Raw genomic sequence first — 26,458 nt, forward strand, 5'->3', positions numbered from 1 at the left:
GCTTCCAGGAGTAGTGTTGGAGGCAGATATGATAGTGGTACTTCGAGGTTTTAGATAGGCAGATGGATATGCAGATAAATGGGGGATATAGATCATGTGCAGGTAGAGGAGAATAGTTTAACTTGGCATCATGTTCGGCAGACATTGTGGACCAAAGGGGCCATTCTCTGGTAGACGGTTCTTTGCTGATTGACTAGTTCTGATGCAGGAGTTACCTGAAGGTGTGGAACTCAGTCCTGAGTCTGGAAGATTGCAAAATGTGCTTGGGTGGAAGATGTTTGGTCCTCGGGCTTGCCTTGGGATTTGTTATACAAGTGCAACAGTTCACAGACAGATGTCATGATCAGCCATGATCACAATGAATGGCAGTGCTGGCTCGAAGGGCCGAATGGCCTCCTCCTGCATCTATTTTCTATGTTTCCAAGTCAGCGTGGGAGTGATTGGAGAATAAAAGTGTTCTGCAATGGAGAGCATCTGTGTCATCCCTGTGAAATTGGCACAGTTGGTGTGTAAAGCGGAGGCACAAGAGACTGCAGATGCTGGAATTATGTGCAAACCCCCCCCCCCCCCCCCCAAAGTGCTGGAATAACTCAGTGGACCAGGCAGTCTGACCCGAAACATTGTCCCTCCACAGATGCTGCCGGACCTGCTAAATTCCTGCATCGCTTTGTGCTTTCATCTGCAAAGTGATCATCCAATCTACTTTGCATTTCTGCAACAAAAATGTGGACACGGGAATTGGAGAGAGTGCAAGCCCCATGGGTGTGGGCTTTGTGGCATCCTGGTGCCATACTGAGGGAGCGTGACACTGTCAAAGGTGTGACAGGAAAGGGCCTGTCCCACGAGCATGCGACTGCATGCGGCAAGCGCGACCTAACGTGGTCGCTTGAGCCGTACAGCCTCGGGGGGCCGGTCCCACTTCGATCGCCGGAGCCGTATGGAGTTGTGCGGAGCTGGTCCCGACATCGCGCGGGGCTCCGAAAAACTGACACTGTCCAAAAATTCCGTGCGGCAACGGCCTGCCGGCCCGCAGCGTCTCGACGCCGTACGCAGCATCTTGACGCCGTACGTCACGCCCGAACTTCCCGCGGACTTCGCTCGAACTTCACGTCAACTCGTACGAGATCACTCGACCTCCGTGCGGCCCCCACTTCCGGTTTGGTCGCCCTTGCCGCATGCAGTCGCATGCTTGTGGGACAGGCCCTGAGCAGATCGGGTAGATGCACAGAGTCTCTTGCACAGAGTAGGGGAATTGAGGACCAGAGGACATGGGTTCAAGATGAAGGGGAACATTTTTACTAGGAATATGAGGAATACCTTTTTCACTCAAAGAGTGGTGGGTGTATGGAACAAGCTGCCAGACGAGGCATTGAGGCTGGGATTATCCCAACGTTTAAGAAACAGTTAGACAGGTACGTGGATAGGACAGGTTTGGAGGGATATCGACCAAGTGCAGGCAAGTGGGACTAGTGTAGCTGGGACATTGTTGGCTGGTACACAAAAATGCTGGAGAAACTCAGCGGGTGCAGCAGCATCTATGGAGCGAAGGAAATAGGCAACGTTTCGGCCCGAAACGTTGCCTATTTCCTTCGCTCCATAGATGCTGCTGCACCCGCTGAGTTTCTCCAGCATTTTTGTGTACCTTCGATTTTCCAGCATCGGCAGTTCCTTCTTAAACACATTGTTGGCCGGTATGGGCAAGTTGGGCCGAAGGGCCTGTTTCCACACTGTATCACTCTGTGACTCCATGACTCTATTGTCAGGATGGAGTTTCAACCTGGGCCCTTGACTGACTATTTCCATGGCAATAGCCTTCCTTGAAGAAACTTCCTTGGGTACCACGAGCGAAACCTCTCCATACTCCCACCAGATGGCAGCAAACTCTCATCTATTCTTTGCAGCAAGGCAGAAACACTGCTGGTATATAGTTGGTATTTTTTATTATTGTCCCCTGTGCATAGATACAGTGAACTGCAGATGCTGGTTTACAAAAATAAAAAAGATACAAAGTTCTGGAGTAACCCAGCAGGTCAAGAAGCATCTTTATGGGAACATGAATAGGTTCATAGACACAAAATGCTGGAGTAACTCAGTGGGTCAGGCAGCATCTCTGGAGAAAAGGAACAGGTAAAGTTTCGGGTCGCGATCCTTATTCAGCCGACCCGAAATGTCACCCATTCCTTTTCTCCAGAAATGCTGCCTGACCGGTTGAGTTACTCCAGCATTTTGTGTCTACCTTTGGTGTAAACCAGCATCTGCCGTTCCTTCATACACATGGATAGACGATAGGGTGCAGGAGTAGGCCATTCGGCCCTTCGAGCCAGCACCGCCATTCAATGTGATCATGGCTGATCATCCCCAATCAGTACCCCGTTCCTGCCTTCTCCCCATATCCCCTGACTCCGCTATTTTTAAGAGCCCTATCTAGCTCTCTCTTAAAAACATCCAGAGAACCTGCCTCCACCGCCCTCTGAGGCAGGGGCTGAGAATAGGTTCATGTTTCTCCAGCGATGGTACCTGACCTGCTGAGTTACACCAGCACATTGTGTTTTTGTTGTTCCACAGTTAAATGCTAACCAGTCAAATTATACTGTACATGAGTACAGTAGTTCCTCTTCCGGCACGGCACGTACACACAGAGTCGTCACATTCCAATACTGTCTTGCAACATCCAAGCCACTGGAAAGTCCAATCTTGCCCCATGGAGAAACGCCATATTATTTTCTCACCCTACGGCCAAGTGTCCTGGCGGCACTCGATTGACGAGCAGGGGTTGGCCTGATGCCGCCGGCTCTTTCCACTGCCGTTCTGTGCAGCTGCCGTAGGCTGTGCTCAATAGTGTATAGCAAACCAGACACGAGTCAAGAAAAACACATCTCCTCTAGAACAGGGGTTGGATGCTGGATATCTATTGCATCAGAAAGACAAAGGAGTCTCCATTTCAATTATGTATATGCATTCAAGAACAGCTTCTTCAAAGCAACCATCAGGCTCTTGAACACTGCACAACACTGACCTCAGCAACTGTAATCTTTTATGGACTGTGTATTTGGTTGCACAACAGACTTAGGTTTGGCACTATTATGGTTACCTGGTATTATGGTTATTAAGTTATTGTATTATTACATATTTATCTGACTGTGGTAGTATTTCGGCGCCTGTTAAGCTCCAGCAAGCAAGAAGTTAATTGTTCCGTTGCAATACATATAACATTCTTAACCCTTTGTGTGTGTGTGTGTGTGTGTGCGTGCGTGTGTGTGCGCGTGTGTGCATGTGCGTGTGCGTGCGCGTGTGTGCGCGTGTGCGTGTGCGTGTGCGTGCGCGTGTGCGTGTGCGCGCGTGTGTGTGCGCGTGTGTGCGCGTGTGTGTGCGCGCGTGTGTGTGCGTGTGCGTGTGTGTGTGTGCGCGTGTGTGTGCGCGTGTGTGCGCGCGTGTGTGCGCGTGTGTGCGCGTGTGTGTGCGCGTGTGTGTGCGCGCGTGTGTGTGCGTGTGCGTGTGTGTGTGCGCATGTGAATGACCATTGAGGAACTTATTTGCCTCTCGCATCCAACAGATGTGGGGAACCAGTAGACTCTGGGCAAAACACCAACAGTAGACTCTGCATATAAGCTGTGCCACAGAAATAAATGTCAACCCAAGTCTCTGGGGAAACAATGTCCCTGTCCCCCTTGGACAATGTGCTCCCAATTCTTTTAAGTGGATTGATGTTAAGAAATCATTACCTTGCGATCAGGGTCAGAACTCAAATCTCTTTGAAGCATTTGCATGATTTATAGTCGCAGAATAACTTTAAAGCACAGGAGTGAGATTACTGATTATAATGTTTTTTTACAAAGGCCTACTTGTATATAAATAATATAATGTAAAGCACTTGGAACTGATTGCAAAGCAGGTTCATGGGCAAGCTGGAACAAGTGCTGCGCTCAGTTCACACGAATCCCATAAAAAGATTGGAAGCAGTTGCAAAACAGTAGCTTGTCATCACTTAAATCCTCTCGCAAATGATTCAAGATCCCTGAGATAAAAAAATGTCTCCACGGAGTAAAAGCCTAACAAGTTAGACCCATGCCCAACAGCACCAAATAAAAGCAACATGAAACACAAATTTACAGTCTGATTGGTTATATTTATGTTTGTTGGATCATCAGTATCACAAGTCGCTCATATTCATTCCTAAATTACTAATGCCTCCAATTTGAATTCTCATCCCCGAGTTTATATCACTTTCTACAAAATCTCCAACCCTACAAGGTATCAATGCTAGGTACACAAAAATGCTGGAGAAACTCAGCGGGTGCAGCAGCATCTATGGAGCGAAGGAAATAGGCAACGTTTCGGGCCAAAACCCTTCTTCAGACTATTTCCTTCGCTCCATAGATGCTGCAGCACCCGCTGTAGCTCCAGCATTTTTGTGTACCTTCGATTTTCCAGCATCTGCAGTTCCTTCTTAAACAAGGTATCAATGCTCTTTCTTTTGGGTCTCTTGATTCTCCCTGATTTTCCTGGCTTTTCTTTTGTTTAGCAAGACCCCAAGCACCAGAAAGATCTCCCTCGACCTCTCAACCATTCTTTCCTCCTTAAAACATTCCGACCTTTTGGACTTCTCCCTGAAATATCTTTGAGTGGCTCTGTTAAATTTTGTTTGATCACAGTCTGATGAAAGCCAAACTCTCTGGTCATTTTTGTTACCCTTCTTATTCAGGATATCTGCCGTGCTCTGTGGCAGCACAGCTGCCTCTCAGTGCCAGAGACCTAGGTTCGATTCCGACCTTGGGTGCTGTCTGTGCGGAGTTTGCCCGTTCTCCCTGTGACCACACGGCTTTCCTCCGGGTGCTCTAGTGTCCCGCCACATCCCAGGGTGTGCAGGTTTTTAGGTTTTAATTGGCTTCTGTAAAATTGCCGCCCTCAAGGTGTAGGGAGAGGATGAAAAATTTGCAATGAAATTGAACTAGTGTGAACAAGTAAGTGTTGAATGGTTGGCGTGGGCCGAATGGCCTGTTTCCATGCTCTATCTAAATAAATGAAGCTAATCTAAACTGAACTTTATTTTGGGAATCAGGAAGGTTTTCCAATCTGGAAGTTGTCCAGATAAACCAGAGGCTCGGCAGCTTAGACAACGATTGCCAAAGAAAGGAACTCATTTGTATTTCAGTCCATGACCGAACAATTTGAAATGCAACAACCGGATTTGTAAAAGACATTGGCTTTGAGTATTAGTCACCCTGCTATAGGAACGATGCCTAAAAACTGGAATGGGTGCAGGGAATATTTACGAAGATATAGCAAATACTCAAGATTTAAAATACATTTGGTCAAGTGACAGGATAGGGTAGGAAAGGTTTAGAGGAATTTGGGCCCAGCGAGAGCAAATGGGATTAATAGATACGGCATGTTGGTAGGCACAAACGGCCTGTTTCCATGCTGTCTGCTGTAACTCTCTGACTGAGCATTAGCTGAGTGGATCAACTTGTGTTAACCTGCTTCTTCCAAAAATACAGCACATCATTCCGTTGATAATATTTCCAAGAAAATATATGTAAGCACAGAGTTCAGTCAAATAGTTTACACAGTTACAGCGAATGTATATGCAGGTTACAGTCATGCAAAGGGAAGTCTTGGCTTTAGTATAAAATTATCACACAGACTCCGTCCTCTCACACACACACACACAGCGCAGAGGAGCTTCAGTGTGGTGGACCTTTCTTCCTGCACGGTGACGTTATTGAGGTGTACAAGATCACGAGAGGCATGAATAAAGTCAATGTTCGCAGTTCTTTTTCCCCCAAGGTCGCCGATTCGAAAACTAGAGGGCACAAACTTAAGGTGAGGAGGGAGGCATTCAAGAGGCACCTCGGGCAACCTTTTCACTCAGAGGGTAGTCCGTGTGTGGAAGGAGCTGCCAGAGGAAGCTATAGGAGCAGGAGCGGTGATGACTTTTATAAGTGAATTGGACAGATATAGGGATGTGCATAGAGGAATATGGGCCCAATGTCAGCAAATGGCCCAATATGTCAACTTGTCTGGCAGGGACAAGGTGGGCTGAACGGCCTGTTTCCATGCTGTACTCCTCTGGCTATAACCAGACTTTTAATCTTCTGTTAATATCTCCGCTCTGTCCCTTGGGGTCAGAGTTTGTCTAACCTCATTCCTGGAAGTACCTTTGGGACATTTTACAGCCTTAAAGTGTGAGTGTTGTCAATGTTGTTGTAAAACTCCTGTAACTCAAGTGACGTGCGTACTTGCATTGCCATGTTGGCCAGCAGCCCCACACAATGCAGGAATCATTACATCTGTTTACATTCCAGAGGTTGCGGATTACAAACAATATATTCTTGATTTTGAACTTTCAAACTTCCCATCGTGAGACCATCTCTGCTTTTAGCTGCTTCACAGTGTTGACAACTTGGTTCCAAAAGTCTTTTACCCTAGATCATCACCCCGTGGCCTCACTCCTGAGGCCTCACAACAGTAACCTTTAAACCACAGACAAGAAGTACATCAAATCATGAAAGGTAGAGGATAGACACTCAGAATTGTTTCTCAAGTGTGGGGGAAAAAAAACAAATACTAGAGGACATGGATTTAAGGCGAGGGGGGCAAAGATATGCAGGGAAAGTTTTTTACACAGAGGGTGGTGAGTGCCTGGAGCATACTGCCAGGGGTGGTGGTGGAGGCAGTTACAATAGTGGCATTTGAGAGACTTTTAGATGGCACACGAATACACATGCACACACACGAACATACGCACACACGTACACACACGCACATGCACGCACACACACGCGCATGCACACACGCACACACACACACGTGTACACACACGCACACACACGTACACACATGCACACACACGCATGCACATGCATGCACATGCATGCACACATGAACACGTGCACACACGCAGCACACACACACACACACGTGTACACACACACGTACGCACACACATGCAATCTCACACACATGCACACACATACACACGCATACACACATGCGCACATTTCACAGCGTTCACAGATACACACACATATACACACCCTCACTCATGCCTCGATATCATCGAAGGCTCACATCACCCTGTCCGTGCTCTTGTGTTGCTGCTAGTATTGGGAAGAAGGTACAAAATCCTGAAAACCGTTACTGTCAGGTTCAAGGTCAGCTTCATCCCAGGAACCATCAGGCTCTTGAACTCTGCACAACACTAACCTCAGCAACTATCCTTAAGGAGATGGGGAGGAATTTATTTAGTCAGAGGGTGGTGAATCTGTGGACTTCTTTGCCACAGAAGGCTGCGGAGGCCACTTCAATGGATATTTTCTTGATCAGTACGGGTGTCAGGGGTTATGGGGTTAGGAGGAAGAGATAGACCAGCCATGATTGAATGGTGGAGTAGGCTTGATGGGCCAAATGGCCTAATTCTGCTCCTATCACTAATGGTCTTGTGACCTATCCACATGTCTGTCCTCGTGTCTTTTAAAAGTTGTCATCCATTTCTCTAATATTCTCTGGCAGTTCATTTCAGATCCAGACTTCCCTCTCAGTGGAAAAGTTGCTCCTGAAGTCTCTCTTAAACCTCTCCCCTGTCACCTTAAGCCCTCTGGTTATAGAAACATCTCTCCTGGGAAAAAGACTGTGAGCATGCATGTTACCCAAGTCACGGATTCTTATAGCAGGCGCCTCGAAGAGCCAGAGAAATACCACTAATATCGTCCCCAACACTGGAGAGATGCGCAAAGCATTTTCGGTGGCTTCCGCTGACCTTGCTTTGGCCCAACATCAGCTGTGATTGCATTAATTACACTCAGGCATCTCAATGGGCGGGATGCATTGTTTGCATTCCAGACACCAGACCAATGGAACAAAGATCCTTTGTCATGGCAAGGAACCACGAGGTCGACAGAGAAAAAGATTCAAGGACATGCTCAGAGCCTTCTTGAGGAAGTGTGAACACCTGCATCAACTCCCAGGATCCCATGGCACATGGCCCATCAAAGTCATAGAGACATAGTCACACAACACAGCAAGTGGCCATTTGGCCCGGCTCGTCCATGCTGACCAAGATGTCCCTTCGAAGCTAGCCCCACTTATCTGCATTTGCCCCATATTCCACTTAACCTTTCTTATCCATGTACCTGTCCAAATGTATTTTAAATATTGCAATAGTACCTGCCTCAACTACTTCCTCCGGCGGTTTGTTCCAAACAGCCACCACCCACTGTGAAAATGTTGTCCCTCAAGTTCCTTAAATATTTCCTCTCTTACCTCGAACCTAGTCAGCACAGTGTCGCAGCTGGTGGAGCTGCTGCTTCACAGCAACACAGAGCCGGGTTATATCCTGACCTTGGGTTCTGTCTGTGCAGAGTTTGCATGTTCTCCCTGCGATGACATGGTGTTTCCTCAGGGCATTCCGGTTTACCCCCACATCCCAAGACGTGCAGGTTTGTAGGTTCATTGACCTCTGCAAATTGCCCCTGGTGTGTAGGGAGGGAGAGGAAAAGTGGGATAACATAGAACTATTGTAAACGGGTGATCGATGATTGGCATGGACTTGGTGGGCCGAAGGGCCTGTTTCATGGCTATTTATCTAAACTAGACTCTAGACTCTAGCAGGAGCATTGAGAACCTGGTCCATTAGTGGGGAGTGTAAGGGCAACACCACCTCACAACATACCCATCCAACTGTCTCTTAAGCACCTCCTCGCCAACCTGTGGACCAGACATAGTCCTCATCAGCAATCTCATTAGAATGGGACCAAAGGCAACCAAAGGCTCTGCACCACCTCCAAGTACTGGTGAAGGAGGAGCGAGTGTTCCGCAGGTCTGGCTCTAGGTGCTAACATTGGCCTTTTGCGCTACATTTAGAAAGTTATTTTTATTCTGGTATGTGATGCCATCGCATCCTGGAATATGTAAACAGCAGCAATTAAGCTTTTATATATAATCCCGAAACATCCCGAGGCACTTGGACAAAAATGTGACATGGAGCCAGGGGAGAGAGATCAGATAAGTTACGAGAGGCTTGGCCTGTGACGTAAGTCTTATAACACACCTTGAAGGAGGAAGGAGGGAAGTGGTAAAAGGTGGGGAAGATGTTTAAGGAGAAATACCAGAGTGGAGTCCCATGGCAGCCGAAGGGACCACAGCCATGGAAGACACAAAAAAGTGCAGATGCTTGAATCTTGAACAGAACACAAAGCGCTGGAGAAATTCAGCTGGTCAGGCTGAGGGAGTGGGCAGGCAGCATTTTGGATCTGGACCCTTATTCAGACTGGTGGAGTTGTAGGGAATGAGGTGGGTGGCTGGGTTGGGAAGCACCTCATCTATATCCAACTATTACTTTCCAGGCTTTGCCCAACCTCCACCTCTCCCCCCTACTCCATCAGTCTGAAGAAGGACCCCGATCTATAACAATGTCTGTCCATTCCCTTCACTGATGCTGCCTGACCCACTGAGTTCATAGAAACATAGAAACATAGAAAGTAGGTGCGAGAGTAGACCACCAGGTCCGTCGAGCCCGCACCGCCATTCGCTCATGGCTGAACACTAAACAGACACACTTACCCACAAACAGTAGACACAAGACACAGAACACAAGACACTACCCTCCCCTTTATACCGCTATCACCCCTCTCCACCCCAAGAACCTCGCGATCTCCTGGGGGAGGCAAAAAACCGGATAAAAACCCAGGTCCAATTCGGGAAAAAAATCCGGGAAATTCCTCTCCGACCCCAATCCAGGCGATCGACACTTGTCCAGGAGATCACTCAGGTCTTACTATACTAACCATACCTAGGTCCATATCCCTGCCCTCTCCCCGTAGCCCCTTATCCCCTTGGCAGCTAAAAAAACATCTATTTTAGTCTTAAATATATTTAAAGTTTCTGCTTCCACTGCTCCCTGGGGCAGTGAATTCCATAAATTAACCACCCTCTGGGTGAAGAAGTTCTTCCTCATCTCAGTTTTAAAAGAGCCCCCCTTATTCTGCAACTATGTCCCCTAGTTCTAGTTTCCCCGATCATTGGGAACATCCTCGGTGCATCCACCCGATCAAGGCCCCTCACGATCTTATATGTTTCAATGAGATCGCCTCTCATTCTTCTAAACTCCAAAGAGTAGAGTTCCAGCCTACTTAACCTTTCCTCATATGTCAATCCCCTCATTGCAGGAATTAATCTTGTAAACCTTCGCTGCACTGCCTCCAGGGCTAGTACATCCTTTCTTAAGTATGGACCCCAGAACTGTACACAGTATTCCAAATGTGGTCTCACTAATACTGTGTACAGCTGCAGCAAGACCTCCGTGTTTTTATACTCAATCCCCCTAGCAATAAAGGCCAAAACTCCATTGGCCTTCCTGATTGCTTGCTGCACCTGCATACTAACTTTTAGTGATTCATGTACTAATACCCCTAGATCCCTTTGCGTTGCATTACAACGCAGCTCCTCCTCATTTAGAAAATAACTTGCCCTATCATTTTTTTTCCCAAAGTGAATGACTTCACATTTATTAGTATTAAATTTCATCTGCCAAGTTGTTGCCCACTCACCTAGCTTATCTATATCCTTTTGCAGACTCTTCCTATCCTCCTCATCCCCTACTTTTCCTCCCATTTTTGTATCGTCCGCAAATTTTGATATATTACACTTGGTTCCCTCCTCCAAATCATTTATATAAATTGTGAACAACTGGGGTCCCAGCACCGACCCTTGCGGAACCCCGCTAGTTACCGGTTGCCATCCCGAGTATGAACCATTTATCCCCACTCTCTGCTTCCTATTTGTTAGCCAATCCTCTACCCATGCTAATATATTACCCCCAATCCCATAATTTTTTATTTTTAGCAATAGTCTCTTATGTGGCACCTTGTCAAAAGCCTTTTGGAAGTCCAAGTATACCACATCCACCGGTTCCCCTTTATCCACCCGGGTTGTTACTTCCTCAAAGAATTCGAGCAGATTCGTTAAACAGGACTTCCCCTTCACAAAACCATGCTGGTTCTGTCCGATGAAGTCATGTTTATCCAAGTGCCCCGTTAGTGTTTCTTTAATAATTGTCTCTAACATTTTACCCACCACCGATGTTAGACTAACCGGTCTATAGTTACCCGCCTTCTGTTTACTTCCTTTTTTAAATATAGGTGTTACATTGGCCATTTTCCAATCCACTGGGACCGTTCCTGCCTCCAGGGAGTTTTGGAAAATTATCACCAATGCATCCACAATCCCCACCGCTATCTCCCTCAAGACCCTTGGATGTAATCCATCAGGCCCAGGGGATTTATCCTCCTTCAGTCTCATTAATTTCCCTAATACCACCTCCTTGGTGATCTTAATAGTATTTAGCTCCTCCATTCCTACCGCCCCCTGTTTATCCAGCGTTGGAATATTTTTTGTGTCTTCTATGGTGAAGACTGATACAAAATACTCGTTTAATGCCTTTGCCATTTCCATGTTCCCCACCAACAACTCTCCAGTCTCACCCTCCAATGGACCAACGTTCACCTTAGCCACCCTTTTTCTTTTTATATAGCTATAAAAACTCTTACTATTAGTTTTTATGTTGTTCGCTAAATTCCTTTCATAGTCTATTTTCCCCGTCTTAATTAATCTCTTAGTTATTTTTTGCTGACCTTTAAATGCTTCCCAATCCTCTACCCTCCCACTATCTCTGGCTACCTTATATGCCCTTGCCTTCAGCCGAATACTATCCTTTATAGTTTTACTGAGCCATGGCTGACTGTTCTTACCCTTACCCCTTTTTTTCTTCATAGGAATAAATTTTTCTTGAAGGTTATACAGTATACCCTTAAACGTACACCACTGCTCATGTACCGTCTTATTCTTGAGTCTGCTATCCCAGTCAACTTTGATCAGCTCAGTCCTCATACCTTCATAATCCCCCTTATTTAGACTAAGCACCCTAGCCTGAGTTTCAACCTGCTCCCCTTCTATTTGAATATGGAATTCGACCATATTGTGGTCACTTGTTCCCAACGAGTTCCTCCTCAGCAACTCTTGAACTTGTACAGGTGTACAGGAGTGAGCACAGTGACTGGTCCACCACAGATACTGACCTCCCCACCATCAAACGGATCTCTGGGAGGTGTCTTGACCCGAAACATCACCTGTTCTTTCTCTCCAGAGATGCTGCTTGACCCGTGGAGTTACTCCGGCATCTTCTTGTGTCTATCTTCAGTGTAAACCAGCATCTGCAGCTCCTTCCCACACATTTTGTGGGTCTGAAGAAGGGTCTCAAACCGAAACGTTCCTTTTCTTCAGAGATGCTGCCAGACCACAGAGCTACTCCAGCATTTCCTGTCTATCTTTGGACCTATAGGAGGCACAGCCTCAAAAAGGCAGCCAGCAATATCAAAGACCCACACTGCCCTCACCACACTCTCATTTCACTCCTACCATTGGGAAGAAGGTACAGGACTCTGAAAACCATGACCACCATGTTCAAGAATAGCTTCTTCCCGACAACTAAACGCTAACCTCAATGAATATTGACCTCAACTATGAGAACTTTGGGCTCCAAAGTTTTGGACACCAAAACTTAGGATCTTTTTTGCTACTGGATATTGAGGTTATTAATTTATTGAATGGGTGTTTATTATTAACAATGTATTTATGTTTACAACCTATTATAATGCTACAGGTAAGAAATTAATTGTTCCGTGGATGGTACATGTGACAATTAAACACTCTTGTAGTGCAGGAAGGAACTGCAGATCTTACATGGAAGATGGACACAAAATGCTGGAGTCAGGCAGCATCTCTGGAGAGAAGGAATGGGTCGAGACCCTTCTTCAAACACTCTTGACTCCTACGCACCAGTTTTCATGTTTTCAAGAGAGAGTTAGACAGGGCATCTTAATAAGAATAAGGCATCGACCATTTCGGACTAAGATGAGGAAAAACTTCTTCACCCAGAGAGTTGTGAATCTGTGGAATTCTCTGCCACAGAAGGCAGTGGAGGCCAATTCACTGGATGTTTTCAAGAGAGAGTTAGATTTAGCTCTTAGGGCTAAGGGAATCAAGGGATGTGGGGGGGAAAGCCAGAACGGTGTACTGATTTTGGATGATCAGCTATGATCATATTGAATGGCGGTGCTGGCTCGAAGGGCCGAATGGTCTACTCTTGCACCTATGTTCTATGTGTTTTATATGTTCCCTATCGCCCTCCACCGGCCTGATGGCGGCATCTTCTGTTTGCACGCTCCCCACCGCCAAACATTTTATTTTCTGGGTGAATTCTCTACTCGACCAGCGGTGTGAGCGGGTTGTGTGGAGAGGAGGCGGCGTTTGGACCCGGCGGGGGCTGGCAGGCGCCTCTCTCATTCACTAGGAAAACAATAATAAACATGAGGGCGGCTGTACGTGCCTCTCAGTCTGACTGACGGACGCGGCGGAAAGGAGGAGGAACAACAACAAAAAAACACCCAGGTAAAGTGTGGTAGCTTGTGAGTTACTGGGAGATTGTGTGAGTGTGGGGGGTGTGGAGGAATAAAGCCCTGGCCGGAGTGGGTAGCTTTTGCAAAGATGTTTTTTTCTCTGCTCCGATTTGTTTAATGAATTGCATTCGGGTGGGTGTGGATGTTGTTGCAGGATTCTCGCCAACAGCAAGAGCACATCTGAGAGTTTGATGGTGCATCGCCTGCCCCGTGTGTGTCTCGCATGCAAGCGCGCAGTGGGAGCAGCGGCGCCGACCCGTGTCAATATCACTGGCTACTTGCAGCGGCCGCTCACCTGCCCGAAATGAACACGGCCGATGCCAAGGATTACTTGTCCAAGCGGGAGATACCGCGGCTTTTCGAGGTAAGACACATGGCTGCAAGACGGGGGAGAGAGCAGCCTCCACCCTTTACTTATTTTGATTTTAATGATAAAACAACTGAAAACACTATTTATCGCTTGTACCATGGTGGAGACTTTTTTTAAAAACTCATTCCAAACGAGCTTTGGAGTTGGGAGATTGTGCTCAGAAACCTGTAGAAACAAGTGACTGGTAAGGGATGTTGCTTTTCCGTTTGAATATTTTTTTCTTCTTAACCCTTCATGTTACAGAACCAGGGGCCACAGTTTAAGAATAAGGAGTGAGCCATTTAGAACATAGAAACATAGAAATTAGGTGCAGGAGCAGGCCATTCGGCCCTTCGAGCCTGCACCGCCATTCAATATGATCATGGCTGATCATCCAACTCAGTATCCCGTACCTGCCTTCTCTCCATACCCTCTGATCCCTTTAGCCACAAGGGCCACATCTAACGCCCTCTTAAATATAGCCAATGAACTGGCCTCAACTACCCTCTGTGGCAGAGAGTTCCAGAGATTCACCACTCTCTGTGTGAAAAAAGTTTTTCTCATCTCGGTTTTAAAGGATTACCCCCTTATCCTTAAGCTGTGACCCCTTGTCCTGGACCTCCCCAACATCGGGAACAATCTTCCTGCATCTAGCCTGTCCAATCCCTTAAGAATTTTGTAAGTTTCTATAAGATCCCCTCTCAATCTCCTAAATTCTAGAGAGTACAAACCAAGTCTATCCAGTCTTTCTTCATAAGACAGTCCTGACATCCCAGGAATCAGTCTGGTGAACCTTCTCTGCACTCCCTCTATGGCAATAATATCCTTCCTCAGATTTGGAGACCAAAACTGTACGCAATACTCCAGGTGTGGTCTCACCAAGACCCTGTACAACTGCAGTAGAACCTCCCTCTCTTATACTCAAATCCTTTTGCTATGAAAGCTAACATACCATTCGCTTTCTTCACTGCCTGCTGCACCTGCATGCCTACTTTCAATGACTGGTGTACCATGACACCCAGGTCTCGCTGCATCTCCCCTTTTCCTAATCGGCCACCATTTAGATAACAGTCTGCTTTCCTGTTTTTGCTACCAAAATGGATAACCTCACATTTATCCACATTATACTGCATCTGCCAATCATTTGCCCACTCACCCAGCCTATCCAAGTCACCTTGCAGTCTCCTAGTATCCTCCTCACAACTAACACTGCCCCCCAGCTTAGTGTCATCCGCAAACTTGGAGATATTGCCTTCAATTCCCTCATCCAGATCATTAATATATATTGTAAATAGCTGGGGTCCCAGCACTGAGCCTTGCGGTACCCCACTAGTCACTGCCCGCCATTGTGAAAAGGACCCGTTTACTCCTACTCTTTGCTTCCTGTTTGCCAGCCAGTTCTCTATCCACATCAATACTGAACTCCCAATGCCGTGTGCTTTAAGTTTGTATACTAATCTCTTATGTGGGACCTTGTCGAAAGCCTTCTGGAAGTCCAGATACACCACATCCACTGGTCCTCCCCTATCCACGCTACTAGTTACATCCTCGAAAAATTCTATAAGATTCGTCAGACATGATTTACCTTTCGTAAATCCATGCTGACTTTGTCCAATGATTTCACCACTTTCCAAATGTGCTGCTATCCCATCTTTAATAACTGACTCTAGCAGTTTCCCCACTACCGATGTTAGACTAACTGGTCTGTAATTCCCCGTTTTCTCTCTCCCTCCCTTCTTAAAAAGTGGGGTTATGTTTGCTACCCGCCAATCCTCAGGAACTACTCCAGAATCTAAAGAGTTTTGAAAGATTATTACTAATGCATCCATTATTTCTGGAGCTACTTCCTTAAGTACTCTGGGATGCAGCCCATCTGGCCCTAGGGATTTATCGGCCCTTAATCCATTCAATTTACCCAACACCACTTCCCGACTAACCTGGATTTCACTCAATTCCTCCAACTCCTTTGACCCGCGGTCCCCTGCTATTTCCGGCATATTACTTATGTCTTCCTTAGTGAAGACGGAACCAAAGTAGTTATTCAATTGGTCCGCCATATCCTTGTTCCCCAATGATCAAATCACCTGTTTCTGACTGCAAGGGACCTACATTTGTTTTAACTAATCTCTTTCTTTTCACATATCTATAAAAACTTTTGCAGTCAGTTTTTATGTTCCCTGCCAGTTTTCTTTCATAATCTAGACGAGGAAACACTTTTTCTCACAGAGAGTTGTGAGTCTGTGGAATTCTCTGCCTCGGAGGGTGGTGGAGGCTGGTTCTCTGGATACTTTCAAGAGAGAGCTAGATAGGGCTCTTACAGATAGCAGAGTCGGGGGATATGGGGAGAAGGCAGGAACAGGGTACTGATTGGGGATGATCACATTGAATGGCAGTGCTGGCTCGAAAGGCCGAATGGTCTACTCCTGCACCTATTATCTATCTATTGTTACATCTTTTGCTGTGTAAACTATTGATGTTGTAATTCTGACGCTTTAAATCCCTCTATTTAAATGCTGAAGTCATGAGCAAATCACAAAAGTGCTGGAGGAACTCAGTGGATCAGACAGTATCTGTGGAAGGGAATGAACAGGTGACGTTTCGGACAGGGACCCATCTTCAGACTGATTTTGGGAGGGGTGTGGAGAAAGCTGGAAAAGAGAGGTGGGTGGGACAAAGCCTGGTAAACAATAAGCGAAGATAGAGACACAGAAAGCTGGAGTAACTCAGCGAGGCTGAGGTCTCCACCCGAAACTCGACCGAAGATCTCGCCTATTCCTTCTCTCTACATATGCTGTCTGACCCGTTGAGTTACTCCAGCATTTTGTGTCTATCTTTGGTTTAAACCAGCATCTGCAGTTCCTTCCTACACAAATGATAAGCAAATACTGGTTGAGGGGGTGCGGGGGGGGGGGGGTTAATGAAAGATGGGTGGAGTAAATAACAAAGGTGAAAAGGAGAGTGTCAGGTTAGGAGAGAAGGGGAAGAAATGAAAAGCCAGAGGGAGGAGAGGAGTATGGATAGAGGGGGAGGAGAAGGAGGGGGAAGGGAAATGGGGGATTTGGAGATGGGCAAATGAGTGTACAGAAGATAGGAAAGGAGTAGGGTGACTGGGATGGTGGGAGATGGTCGGAGAAATGTGTGTGCGCTGGGGTGGGGGAGAGGATACAGACGGGGTGGTATAGGAGAGGTGTCAGAGGTTATGGGGAGAAGGCAGGAGAATGGGGTTAGGAGGGAGAGATAGATCAGCCACGATTGAATGGTGGAATGGGGCCAAATGGCCTAATTCTGCTCCTATTGACTGTTTTTTGGAGCTCTTCCAGTAAAAGAGAAATTGGATCTTTTCGCAGAATAATAGTAATTCCAGTTTGGGATTTGTCCTATTAAGAAACTGTATGTCCGGGCATGCTTAATCACACTACGCAAACATCTTGTATGTTTTGATAGAATTGAACTGAATGTTTTTTTGCTGGCAAATCACAGACTGATGCAGCAGAGATAGAGAGAGGGAGGCCATTTGATCCGTCCGCCCAGCCTAATGCCCCTGTCCCACTTAGGAAACCTGAACGGAAACCTCTGGAGACTTTGCGCCCCACCCAAGGTTTCCGTGCGGTTCCCGGAGGTTGCAGGTGGTTGCCGGAGGTTGCAGGTAGTGGAAGCGGGTAGGGAGACTGACAAAAACGTCCGAGAACCGCACGGAAACCTTGGGTGGGGCGCAAAGTCTCCAGAGGTTTCCGTTCAGGTTTCCTAAGTGGGACAGGGGCATAAGTGGGACAGGGGCATTACTCTCTGACAGGGCTCAGCCACTCTAACCCTGTTTGTTCCCTGCGTGTCTGCAGAATAATTCTCCTTTGCTTATTCCCCTCTGAATCTTCAGATGACACCTGTTTCTGCCACCCCTTTCAGACCACAGTGACCTATCAAATGAAAGCCTCCCTCCTCCTCACACATTTGCCTTTGATTGGGAAGGGAATTCTCTGCCTCCTCAGCCACTCCACTCCACTCCACTCTGACTCATTAACGTTTTGTACTGATACGAATTTATTTGCAAAAATTTGAATTAATTTCTTTGATAAAATGATCAATATATGCCACTTGTCTTATCTAATAAGTGACGAGGCTGGAGATTTGGCATGGAATTAAATACCTGGAGCAGTTTCTGTCTATGGAGCTGCTTTATGTGTGGTTAACATTTTCCAAGAGCCATTTAAACAGGGCATTGCAGCAATGATGGATAACTGATGTGAGATGCTTTATATCTAGACATTGGCCTGACATAACGACGTTGCGTTTACACTTGGGACTCAGCGGGTCAGGTAGCATCTGAGGAGGGAATGGATAAGTGACGTTTGGGGTCGGGACCATTCGCCAGATATAGACTGGTCCCGCCTGAAGAAGTGCCCTGACCCAAAACGCCGTCTGGTCTATTCCCTCCACAGATGCTGCCTGATCTGCTGAGTTCCTCCAGCACTTTTGATGTTTTGCTCAAGATTCCAGCATCCGCAGTCCCTTGGGTTTAGAGATTGTTTAGAGATGCAGCAGGGAAACAGGCCCTTCAGCCCAACAAGTCAATGCCAACCATTGATCACCGATTCTCACTAATTCCATGTTATCCACCTTTTCCCATCCACTCCCTGCACACCCGGGGACAATTTACAGAGGCCAATTATCCAACAAACCCGCACGTCTTTGGGCTGTGGGAGGAAACCCACATGGTCACAGAGAAAACGTGCAAACTCCATACAGACAGCACCTGAAGTCACGATTGAACCCGGATCTCTGGCACTGTGAGGCAGCGGCTCCACCCTCTGTATCTCGGCGTTAACACTCGATTTCAGCCACAGTCTCTCGGTGGTAACACTAGTTTTGTATAAAGCCATGGGGGTCATTTTAGCTCTCTGTGTGAAGGGCATCACTTCAAAAGCAATGAGAGGTGAAATGTACGTGTGTTCCTTTTAAAGAGAGGTCCTGAGCAACTATCTGCTTCATCGGAAACCCTTGGACTATCTTTAATCGGACTTTACTGGCCTTTACCTTGCACTAAGCATGATTCCCTTCATCCAGTATCTGTACACTGTGGATGGCTTGATTGTATGCATGTATAGTCTTTCCGCTGGTAGACAAAAATGCTGGAGAAACTCAGCGGGTGCGGCAGCATCTAAGGAGCGAAGGAAATAGGCAACGAAGGAAATAGGCAACTGAGATTGAGTCTTTCTGCTGACTAGATAGCACGCAACAATAGACTTTTCACTGTACCTCGGTGCATGTGACAATAAGAAACTAAAAGTCCTGAGAAATAGCAGGAAATTGAAGCTGGATCGTAATGATATTGTGGATGAGACCATTGGAGCTGGTCGATCTGGAGGATCAAGTAGATGACCAACGGCTGAACTTCATTCAGGATATCGTCCCTTTTGCCCAGGAGGTGTGGTTGTTTATTTCAGAATGGGGTCAAGTGGTTTCCCACCACTGGAAGCTCTGGAGTTCCCATTCATTATTACTTGGTGAGCTGCATTGAGTACTTGGAGGTCATTGTGCAGAATGGAAAATTGTGTGTGTTCCAAGGAGGCCGGGCAGTGCAGATTTCCATCTGATGTGTCTTGTTTGCAAGGATTTTCCTTCATCCTTGGTTTGTAAATTAAACATTGCAATTTGTGAATTGGGATAAACACTATGACTGAGTTGTAATGAGGGATTGGATTGTAAAATTATAATTACCTCGCTGGCTGGTTGAGATCGAAATATCAAATCCTCGCACTGAAATGTGCAGATAAGGGGCCAATATCTTTTGAGGAGATACAACTGATTTCACTAACGGAGATGAGAAATACTTTTTCACACACAGAGTTGTGAGTCTGTGGAATTCTCTGCCTCAGAGGGTGGTGGAGGCCGGTTCTCTGGATGCTTTCAAGAGAGAGTTAGATAGAGCTCTTAAAGAGAGCGGAGTCAAGGGATATGGGGAGAAGGCAGGAACGGGGTACTGATTGTGGATGATCAGCCATGATCACATTGAATGGCGGTGCTGGCTCGAAGGGCCGAATGACCTACTCCTGCACCTATTGTCTATTAACTTCGGGTAAGAGGGCTCTCCAAGGCAGGGGCGGAAAACCCGGGGGGGCCAGAGGGGACACGTCCCCCCATGTTTTGAGAGGTGGGCGACATCCCCGCCAGGTTAACCTGCCTGGGCTGGCGGGAAATATGGCCAGCGCGGAGAAGCAGCGCTGGTATCCCGTCAGTCCAGACAGGGCTGTTAGTTAACCCGGTGAGACAGGCAGTTGAGCTGCATTTAGCGCTGGATTGAGCCTCCCAAGCCTCGCGCGCGTGTGTGAGTGTGCGCATGCGCGCGCGGCCGCCAAAAAAATGGTGTCCCCCGTCCCCTCCATGTTTTGATAGTGAGTTCCATTCTTGCTCCAAGGCATGGAGCGAGGGTGCCTGAAAGAGCGAGGGAGTGGTGCATTTGTTTTAGAGAGAGGTAGAGAGTGTATGTGTGTGAGGGAGAGAGTGTGGAAAAGAGAAAGAGAGGGAGTGTATGCGTACATAAGGGAGAACAACACAGAGTTTGTGCTTGTGAGAAATGGAGGGTGTGTTTGTTTGTGTGAGAGAGAGAGAGTATATGTTGGAGAGTCAACATAGATATGTAACGGAGAGTGTGTGCGGCAGGAGAGAGGGAGTGCACGCACGTACGTAAGAGGAGATGGAGTGCGAAATAGATTAAGTGAGTGTGAGTGTGACAGAGTGCATAGCAGAAGGAAGCAAGAGTGCTCGCAAGAGGAGACGGAATGCATGAAAGAGTACATATGTGATAGGGAGAAGATGCAATTGTATAAGAGAGGGAGGGAGAGAGAGAGAGATGGTGAAGGAGATCATCTGCGTCAAGGAAGATTATTCCCGATGTTGGGGAAGTCCAGAACAAGGGGTCACAGTTTAAGGATAAGGGGGAAATCTTTTAGGACCCAGATGAGAAAAACTTTTTTCACACAGAGTGGTGAATCTCTGGAATTCACTGCCACAGAAGGTAGTTGAGGCCAATTCATTGGCTATCTTTAAGAGGGAGTTAGATGTGGCCCTTGTGGCTAAAGGGATCAGGGGGTATGGAGAGAAGGCAGGTACTGGATACTGAGTTGGATGATCAGCCATGATCATATCGAATGGCGGTGCAGGCTCGAAGGGCTGAATGGCCTACTCCCGCACCTATTTTCTATGTTTCTATGTTTCCCTGTCTGTGAAGAAGTGTGCATGTGAGACAGAGAGAGAGTGCATGTTGGGGACAGTGCGAGTGTGCGAAAGAGAGCAAGAAGGGTTTTGTACGCAAGTCTGAGAGGAGTTGTGCATGTGTGGGGACAGGGTGTGTAAGTGTGAGAGCGGGCGTGTATATGCGGGAGCGAGCGAGGGAGGAGGTGGTGGATGAGCGTGTGGGGAATGGAGGGGTACGGATCACATACAGGCAGAGCAGATTAGTTTAGCTTGGCCTCAGGTTCAGCACAGACATTGTGGGCTGAAGGGCCTGTGCTGCACTGCTTTACCTTCCAAAGAGTGTGTCAGAGAGGTGCATGTGTGAGAATGTATGTGATAGTGTGTGTGTGAGAGTTCATCTGTGAGATGGGATTCGATACATAGATAGATACATGAATAGATGATGGATGAATGTGTTCTGATTCAGTCTATCCTGTAACTGTCTGAAGAGTCCTGACCCAAAGTCACCCATCCTTTTTCCTCCAGAGATGTTGCCTGACCCCCCGAGTTACTCCACCACTTTGTGTCTATCCTTTGGAGCGGTTCGCCCAGCATCTGACCATGTGAGGTGTCAGGTTAGAGGTGCAAGTGTCCCCGGAATTCTGTCTGCAGAATTGTTTTAGCAAAGGAGATGATGTGGGAGTTCACATGAGGAGGACATTATTTAAGGGCGTTCTCGACATGCAGCGTACAGTGTAGAAGGCCATTAAAGATCACAAGAAGGTCTGCAACAAGGATGGCGTGCAATAGAGGAAGTATTGAAAGGAAATTATTTTAAAAAAAGGAGGTGGAAACATCAGTTAACTGAATCAGGAAATGCTGATAAAGTGGGTAGGATGTTGTAATATATCGTTTCAATAACATTAGGTACAATTGCCACAGGACACTGGAGTGAACAGCTATAGTTATTTCACTCCATTGGCCAGTCCAGTCTGTCGTGCAGGCTTTCCTCTGCAGTAGTTTGCAATGAATCATGATGTCCTTCCTGTGGTTTTTTGATCTGTGGTTTAAGCTCAAGGAAGTCTAAATATTCTCTGAGGCGACTGCAAATGAAATAAGATCCTCAGCACCCCTTCCAGCACCGAGCTCTGCTGAGCTAAACGCGTGTCTGATAGAATGTGAATTTTCTTGTTTTGTTGCTTATTGTTCAGGCTGAAATATTTGGATTGTAGACGTGCCTTGCGAGTGTCTCCAGGTTTGTGTGCACACCCCCCCCCCCCCCCCCAGGGGTGAAGAGGCTGTAATTATGTGGGCGGATGCAGCAGTCATCTCCGCAGGTCATTGCTGAAGCCAGCACGGTGACGGAGAGTGGGGACATCAGCCAGGACTCTGGTAGAAGAACCGTCCTCCGCTCCTCCACTTAAAGCAGGAGAATTTGAGTATAAGAGCAGGGAGGTTCTACTGCAGTTGTACAGGGTCTTGGTGAGACCACACCTGGAGTATTGCGTACAGTTTTGGTCTCCTAATCTGAGGAAAGACATTCTTGCCCTAGAGGGAGTACAGAGAAGGTTCACTAGACTGATTCCTGGGATGTCAGGACTGTCTTATGAAGAAACATAGAAACATAGAAATTAGGTGCAGGAGTAGGCCATTCGGCCCTTCGAGCCTGCACCGCCATTCAATATGATCATGGCTGATCATCCAACTCAGTATCCTGTACCTGCCTTCTCTCCATACCCCCCCCCCCGATCCCTTTAGCCACAAGGGCCACATCTAACTCCCTCTTAAATATAGCCAATGAACTGTGGCCTCAACTACCTTCTGTGGCAGAGAATTCCACAGATTCACCACTCTCTGTGTGAAAAATGTTTTTCTCATCTCGGTCCTAAAAGATTTCCCCCTTATCCTTAAACTGTTACCCCTTGTTCTGGACTTCCCCAACATCGGGAACAATCTTCCTGCATCTAGCCTGTCCAACCCCTTAAGAATATTGTAAGTTTTTTATAAGATTTTATTGGATAGACTCGGCTTGTACACGCTATAATTTAGAAGATTGAGGGGGGATCTTATAGAAACGTACAAAATTCTTAAGGGGTTGGACAGGCTAGATACAGGAAGATTATTCCCGATGTTGGGGGAAGTCCAGAACAAGGGGCCACTGTTTAAGGATAAGAGGGAAGTCTTTTGGGACCGAGATGAGAAAATCATTTTTTACACAGAGAGTGGTGAATCTGTGGAATTCTCTGCCACAGAAAGTAGTTGAGGCCAGTTCATTCGCTGGATTTAAGAGGGTTAGATGTGGCCCTTGTGGCTAAAGGGATCAGGGGGTATGGAGAGAAGGCAGGTATGGGATATTGATTTGGATGATCAGCCATGATCATTGAATGGCGGTGCAGGCTCGAAGGGCTGAATGGCCTACTCCTGCACCTATTTTCTATGTTTCTATGAATGCTCCGAGTTACTGAGACCCACAAAATCCCAGTGCAAGGATGGTAACCCTGGCTATCACACACCGAGGAGTTTCATTATCAACGTACAGAGAATTGTAAGCGGGAGAATGCTTTGCTGCAACTCAAATACAGACTTCTAAACACAGTGGGTGATTCAAGAAAATTGATCGTTTCCCTTATACCAAACCAGTCTGAAGAAGGGTCTCGACCCAAAACGTCACCCATTCCTTCTCTCCAGAGATGCAGCCTGTCCCGCTGAGTTACTCCAGCATTTTGTGCCTATCTTCGGTTTAAACCAGTTCCTTCCTACACATTTCAGTCACCTGCCTTATTTAGTTTAGTTTAGTGCATATAAGAACTTCCTCTAATGCACACCATCCTTGTTGCGGGCTTCCTTGTGATCCTTTATAATACTTCCACGCAGTACTTTGTCTGTTAAGAACCCTCCTCAATGATAAAATTGACCTTTCTGTATGTAAAAATACATGATGCTGACAAATCGGAGAATGATCAAAATTCCTTGTCAAAGAGTCATACAACATGAAAGCAGGCCCTTCGGCCCAATCTTTATTGCCACATGCATAATTACAGTGTGGTACAAGCACAATGAAAATATTGCTTACAGCAGCATCACAGGCATGTAGACAGACAACTCACAAAATCAAATGATACATATTTTGTGTATATATATATATATATATATATATATATACACACACACACAATAAATTATACATATATTATATATATATATATATATATATATAATATGTGTGTATATATATAATTATATATATATAATATGTATAATTTACTTTGTGTGTGTATATATATATGTATGTGTGCGTGTGTATAATATATATATATATATATATATATATATATATATCTATATATATATCTATATTACTAAAAGTCTGTTCTTGACCGGTTTTGGTCATCTGTGCTGCGATTTCCGAGAGAACGCCGCCACCTACGGCCGTCATTTTTGGCCACCTCGCTCAGAGCACCCCTTCGCCGCATGTGTGCCGAGGATTTTTCCCGTCGATTAAAAAGTACAGAGATATTAATGTTTTTACAAAATTCCCCATTCTCTCTGCTGCCCCCGCTGGCGGCAGGGGGAGGGACTATAAAACCAGGAAGTGGTGTGCCTCACTCACTCTTCAAGATGGAGGAAGGCAGAGGGTCACGTTTCTCTGAGCTGTGAATAACACTGAGCACATGTCTACTAAAATGTAAGTGCCCTTAGTGGTTCTAAAATGCTTGCAGAATGTGTTTATTGGTTCTAAAGCTTACAAAAAAATGTCTATTGATTCTAAAGCTTGCAAAAAAATGTCTATTGGTTCTAAAGCTTGCAAAAAATGTCTTGGTTCTAAAGCTTGCTAAATGTGTCTCTATTGGTTCTAAAGCTTGCAAAATAATGTCTCTATTGGTTCTAAGCTTGCAAAAATATGTCTATTGGTTCTAAAGCTTGCAAATATATGTCTATTGGTTCTAAAGCTGGCAAAAATATGTCTCTATTGGTTCTAAGCTTGTAAAAATATGTCTATAGGTTCTTAAGCTTGCAAAAATATGTCTATAGGTTCTAAAGCTGGCAAAAATATGCCTATCGGTTCTAAAGCTGGCAAAAAAATGTCTATTGGTTCTAAAATGCTTGCAAAAAAAATGTCTATTGGTTCTAAAGCTTGCAAAAAATGTCTATTGGTTCTAAAGCTTGCAAAAAAACGACTATTGGTTCTAAAGCTTGCAAAAAAAATGTCTATTGGTTCTAAAATGATTCATACTAGCGCTCCAGAAAGCCCCTCCCCTCCTCCCCCCCCCCCCCCCCCCCCCCCCCCCCTTGCTTGGCTTGGCTTGGGTGTGTCTTGAAATTGAAAGGCACTACTTACTGCAAATGGTGGCATGAAGTTGAAAGGCACTACTTACTGAAAATGGTGGCTTGGTTGCTTTGGCTTGAAGTTGAAAGGCACTACTTACTGCAAATGGGGGGCGTGGGTGCATTGGCCTGAAGTTGAAATGCACTACTTACTGCAAATTGTGGCTTGAAGTTGAAAGGCACTACTTACTGCAAATGGTGGCATGAAGTTGAAAGACACTACTTACTGCAAATGGTGGCTTGGGAGCTTTGGTTTGAAGTTGAAAGGCACTATTACTGCAAATGGTGGCTTGGTTGCTTTGGCTTGAAGTTGAAAGCACTACTTACTGCAAATGGTGGCTTGGGTGTGGCTTGAAGTTGAAAGGCACTACTTACTGCAAATTGGGGGGCGTGGGTGCTTTGGCCTGAAGTTGAAAGGCACTACTTACTGCAAATTGTGGCTTGAAGTTGAAAGGCACTACTTACTGCAAATGGTGGCATGAAGTTGAAAGACACTACTTACTGCAAATGGTGGCTTGGGTGTTTTGGCTTGAAGTTGAAAGCACTACTTACTGCAAATGGTGGCTTGGGAGCTTTGGTTTGAAGTTGAAAGGCACTATTACTGCAAATGGTGGCTTGGTTGCTTTGGCTTGTAGTTGAAAGGCACTACTTACTACAAATGGTGGCTTGGGTGTGGCTTGAAGTTGAAAGACACCACTGACTGCAAATGGTGGCATGAAGTTGAAAGGCACTATTTCTGCAAATGGGGGCGTGGGTGCATTGGCTTGAAGTTGAAAGGCACTACCTACTGCAAATTGTGGCTTGAGGTTGAAAGGCACTACTTACTGCAAATGGTGGCTTGGGTGCTTTGGCTTTAAGTTGAAAGGCACTGCAAATGGTGGCATGAAGTTGAAAGGCACTACTTACTGCAAGTGGTGGCTTGGGAGCTTTGGCTTGAAGTTGAAAGGCACCACTTACTGCAAATGGTGGCATGAAGTTGAAATGCACTACTTACTGCAAATGGTGGCTTGGGTGCTTTGGCTTGAAGTTAAAAGGCACTACTGTAAATGCACTTACTTCCTGTTTGCACTGTATATTGATTTTAGATAAAACGCTACCACTTACGGCTGTGATTTTTGGCAATCTTACTCAGTCCCCCTCCGCTGAGCAGGTGCAGAGA

The 26,458-nt window shown here is 46.2% G+C and overlaps 1 protein-coding gene across 2 annotated transcripts in view; it reads left to right on the forward strand.

Annotated features, from left to right (window-relative positions):
• The first annotated feature begins 13,276 nt into the window (after positions 1-13,276).
• Positions 13,277-26,458, forward strand: part of ak1 (adenylate kinase 1) — a 107,242-nt gene continuing 94,060 nt past the window's right edge. The window contains exons 1-2 of one of the 2 annotated variants that reach the window (XM_033048908.1): positions 13,277-13,446; positions 13,609-13,818. In XM_033048908.1, the coding sequence (XP_032904799.1) occupies positions 13,678-13,818 (141 nt within the window). In that variant the 5' untranslated portion in view covers positions 13,277-13,446; positions 13,609-13,677. Of the gene's footprint in view, positions 13,447-13,474; positions 13,819-26,458 lie in introns of those variants that run through there. The other variant, XM_033048909.1, reaches the window with a different exon arrangement.

This window comes from Amblyraja radiata, chromosome 32 (genome assembly GCF_010909765.2).
Source record: "Amblyraja radiata isolate CabotCenter1 chromosome 32, sAmbRad1.1.pri, whole genome shotgun sequence".
In the NCBI taxonomy this organism is placed as follows: Eukaryota; Metazoa; Chordata; class Chondrichthyes; order Rajiformes; family Rajidae; genus Amblyraja; species Amblyraja radiata.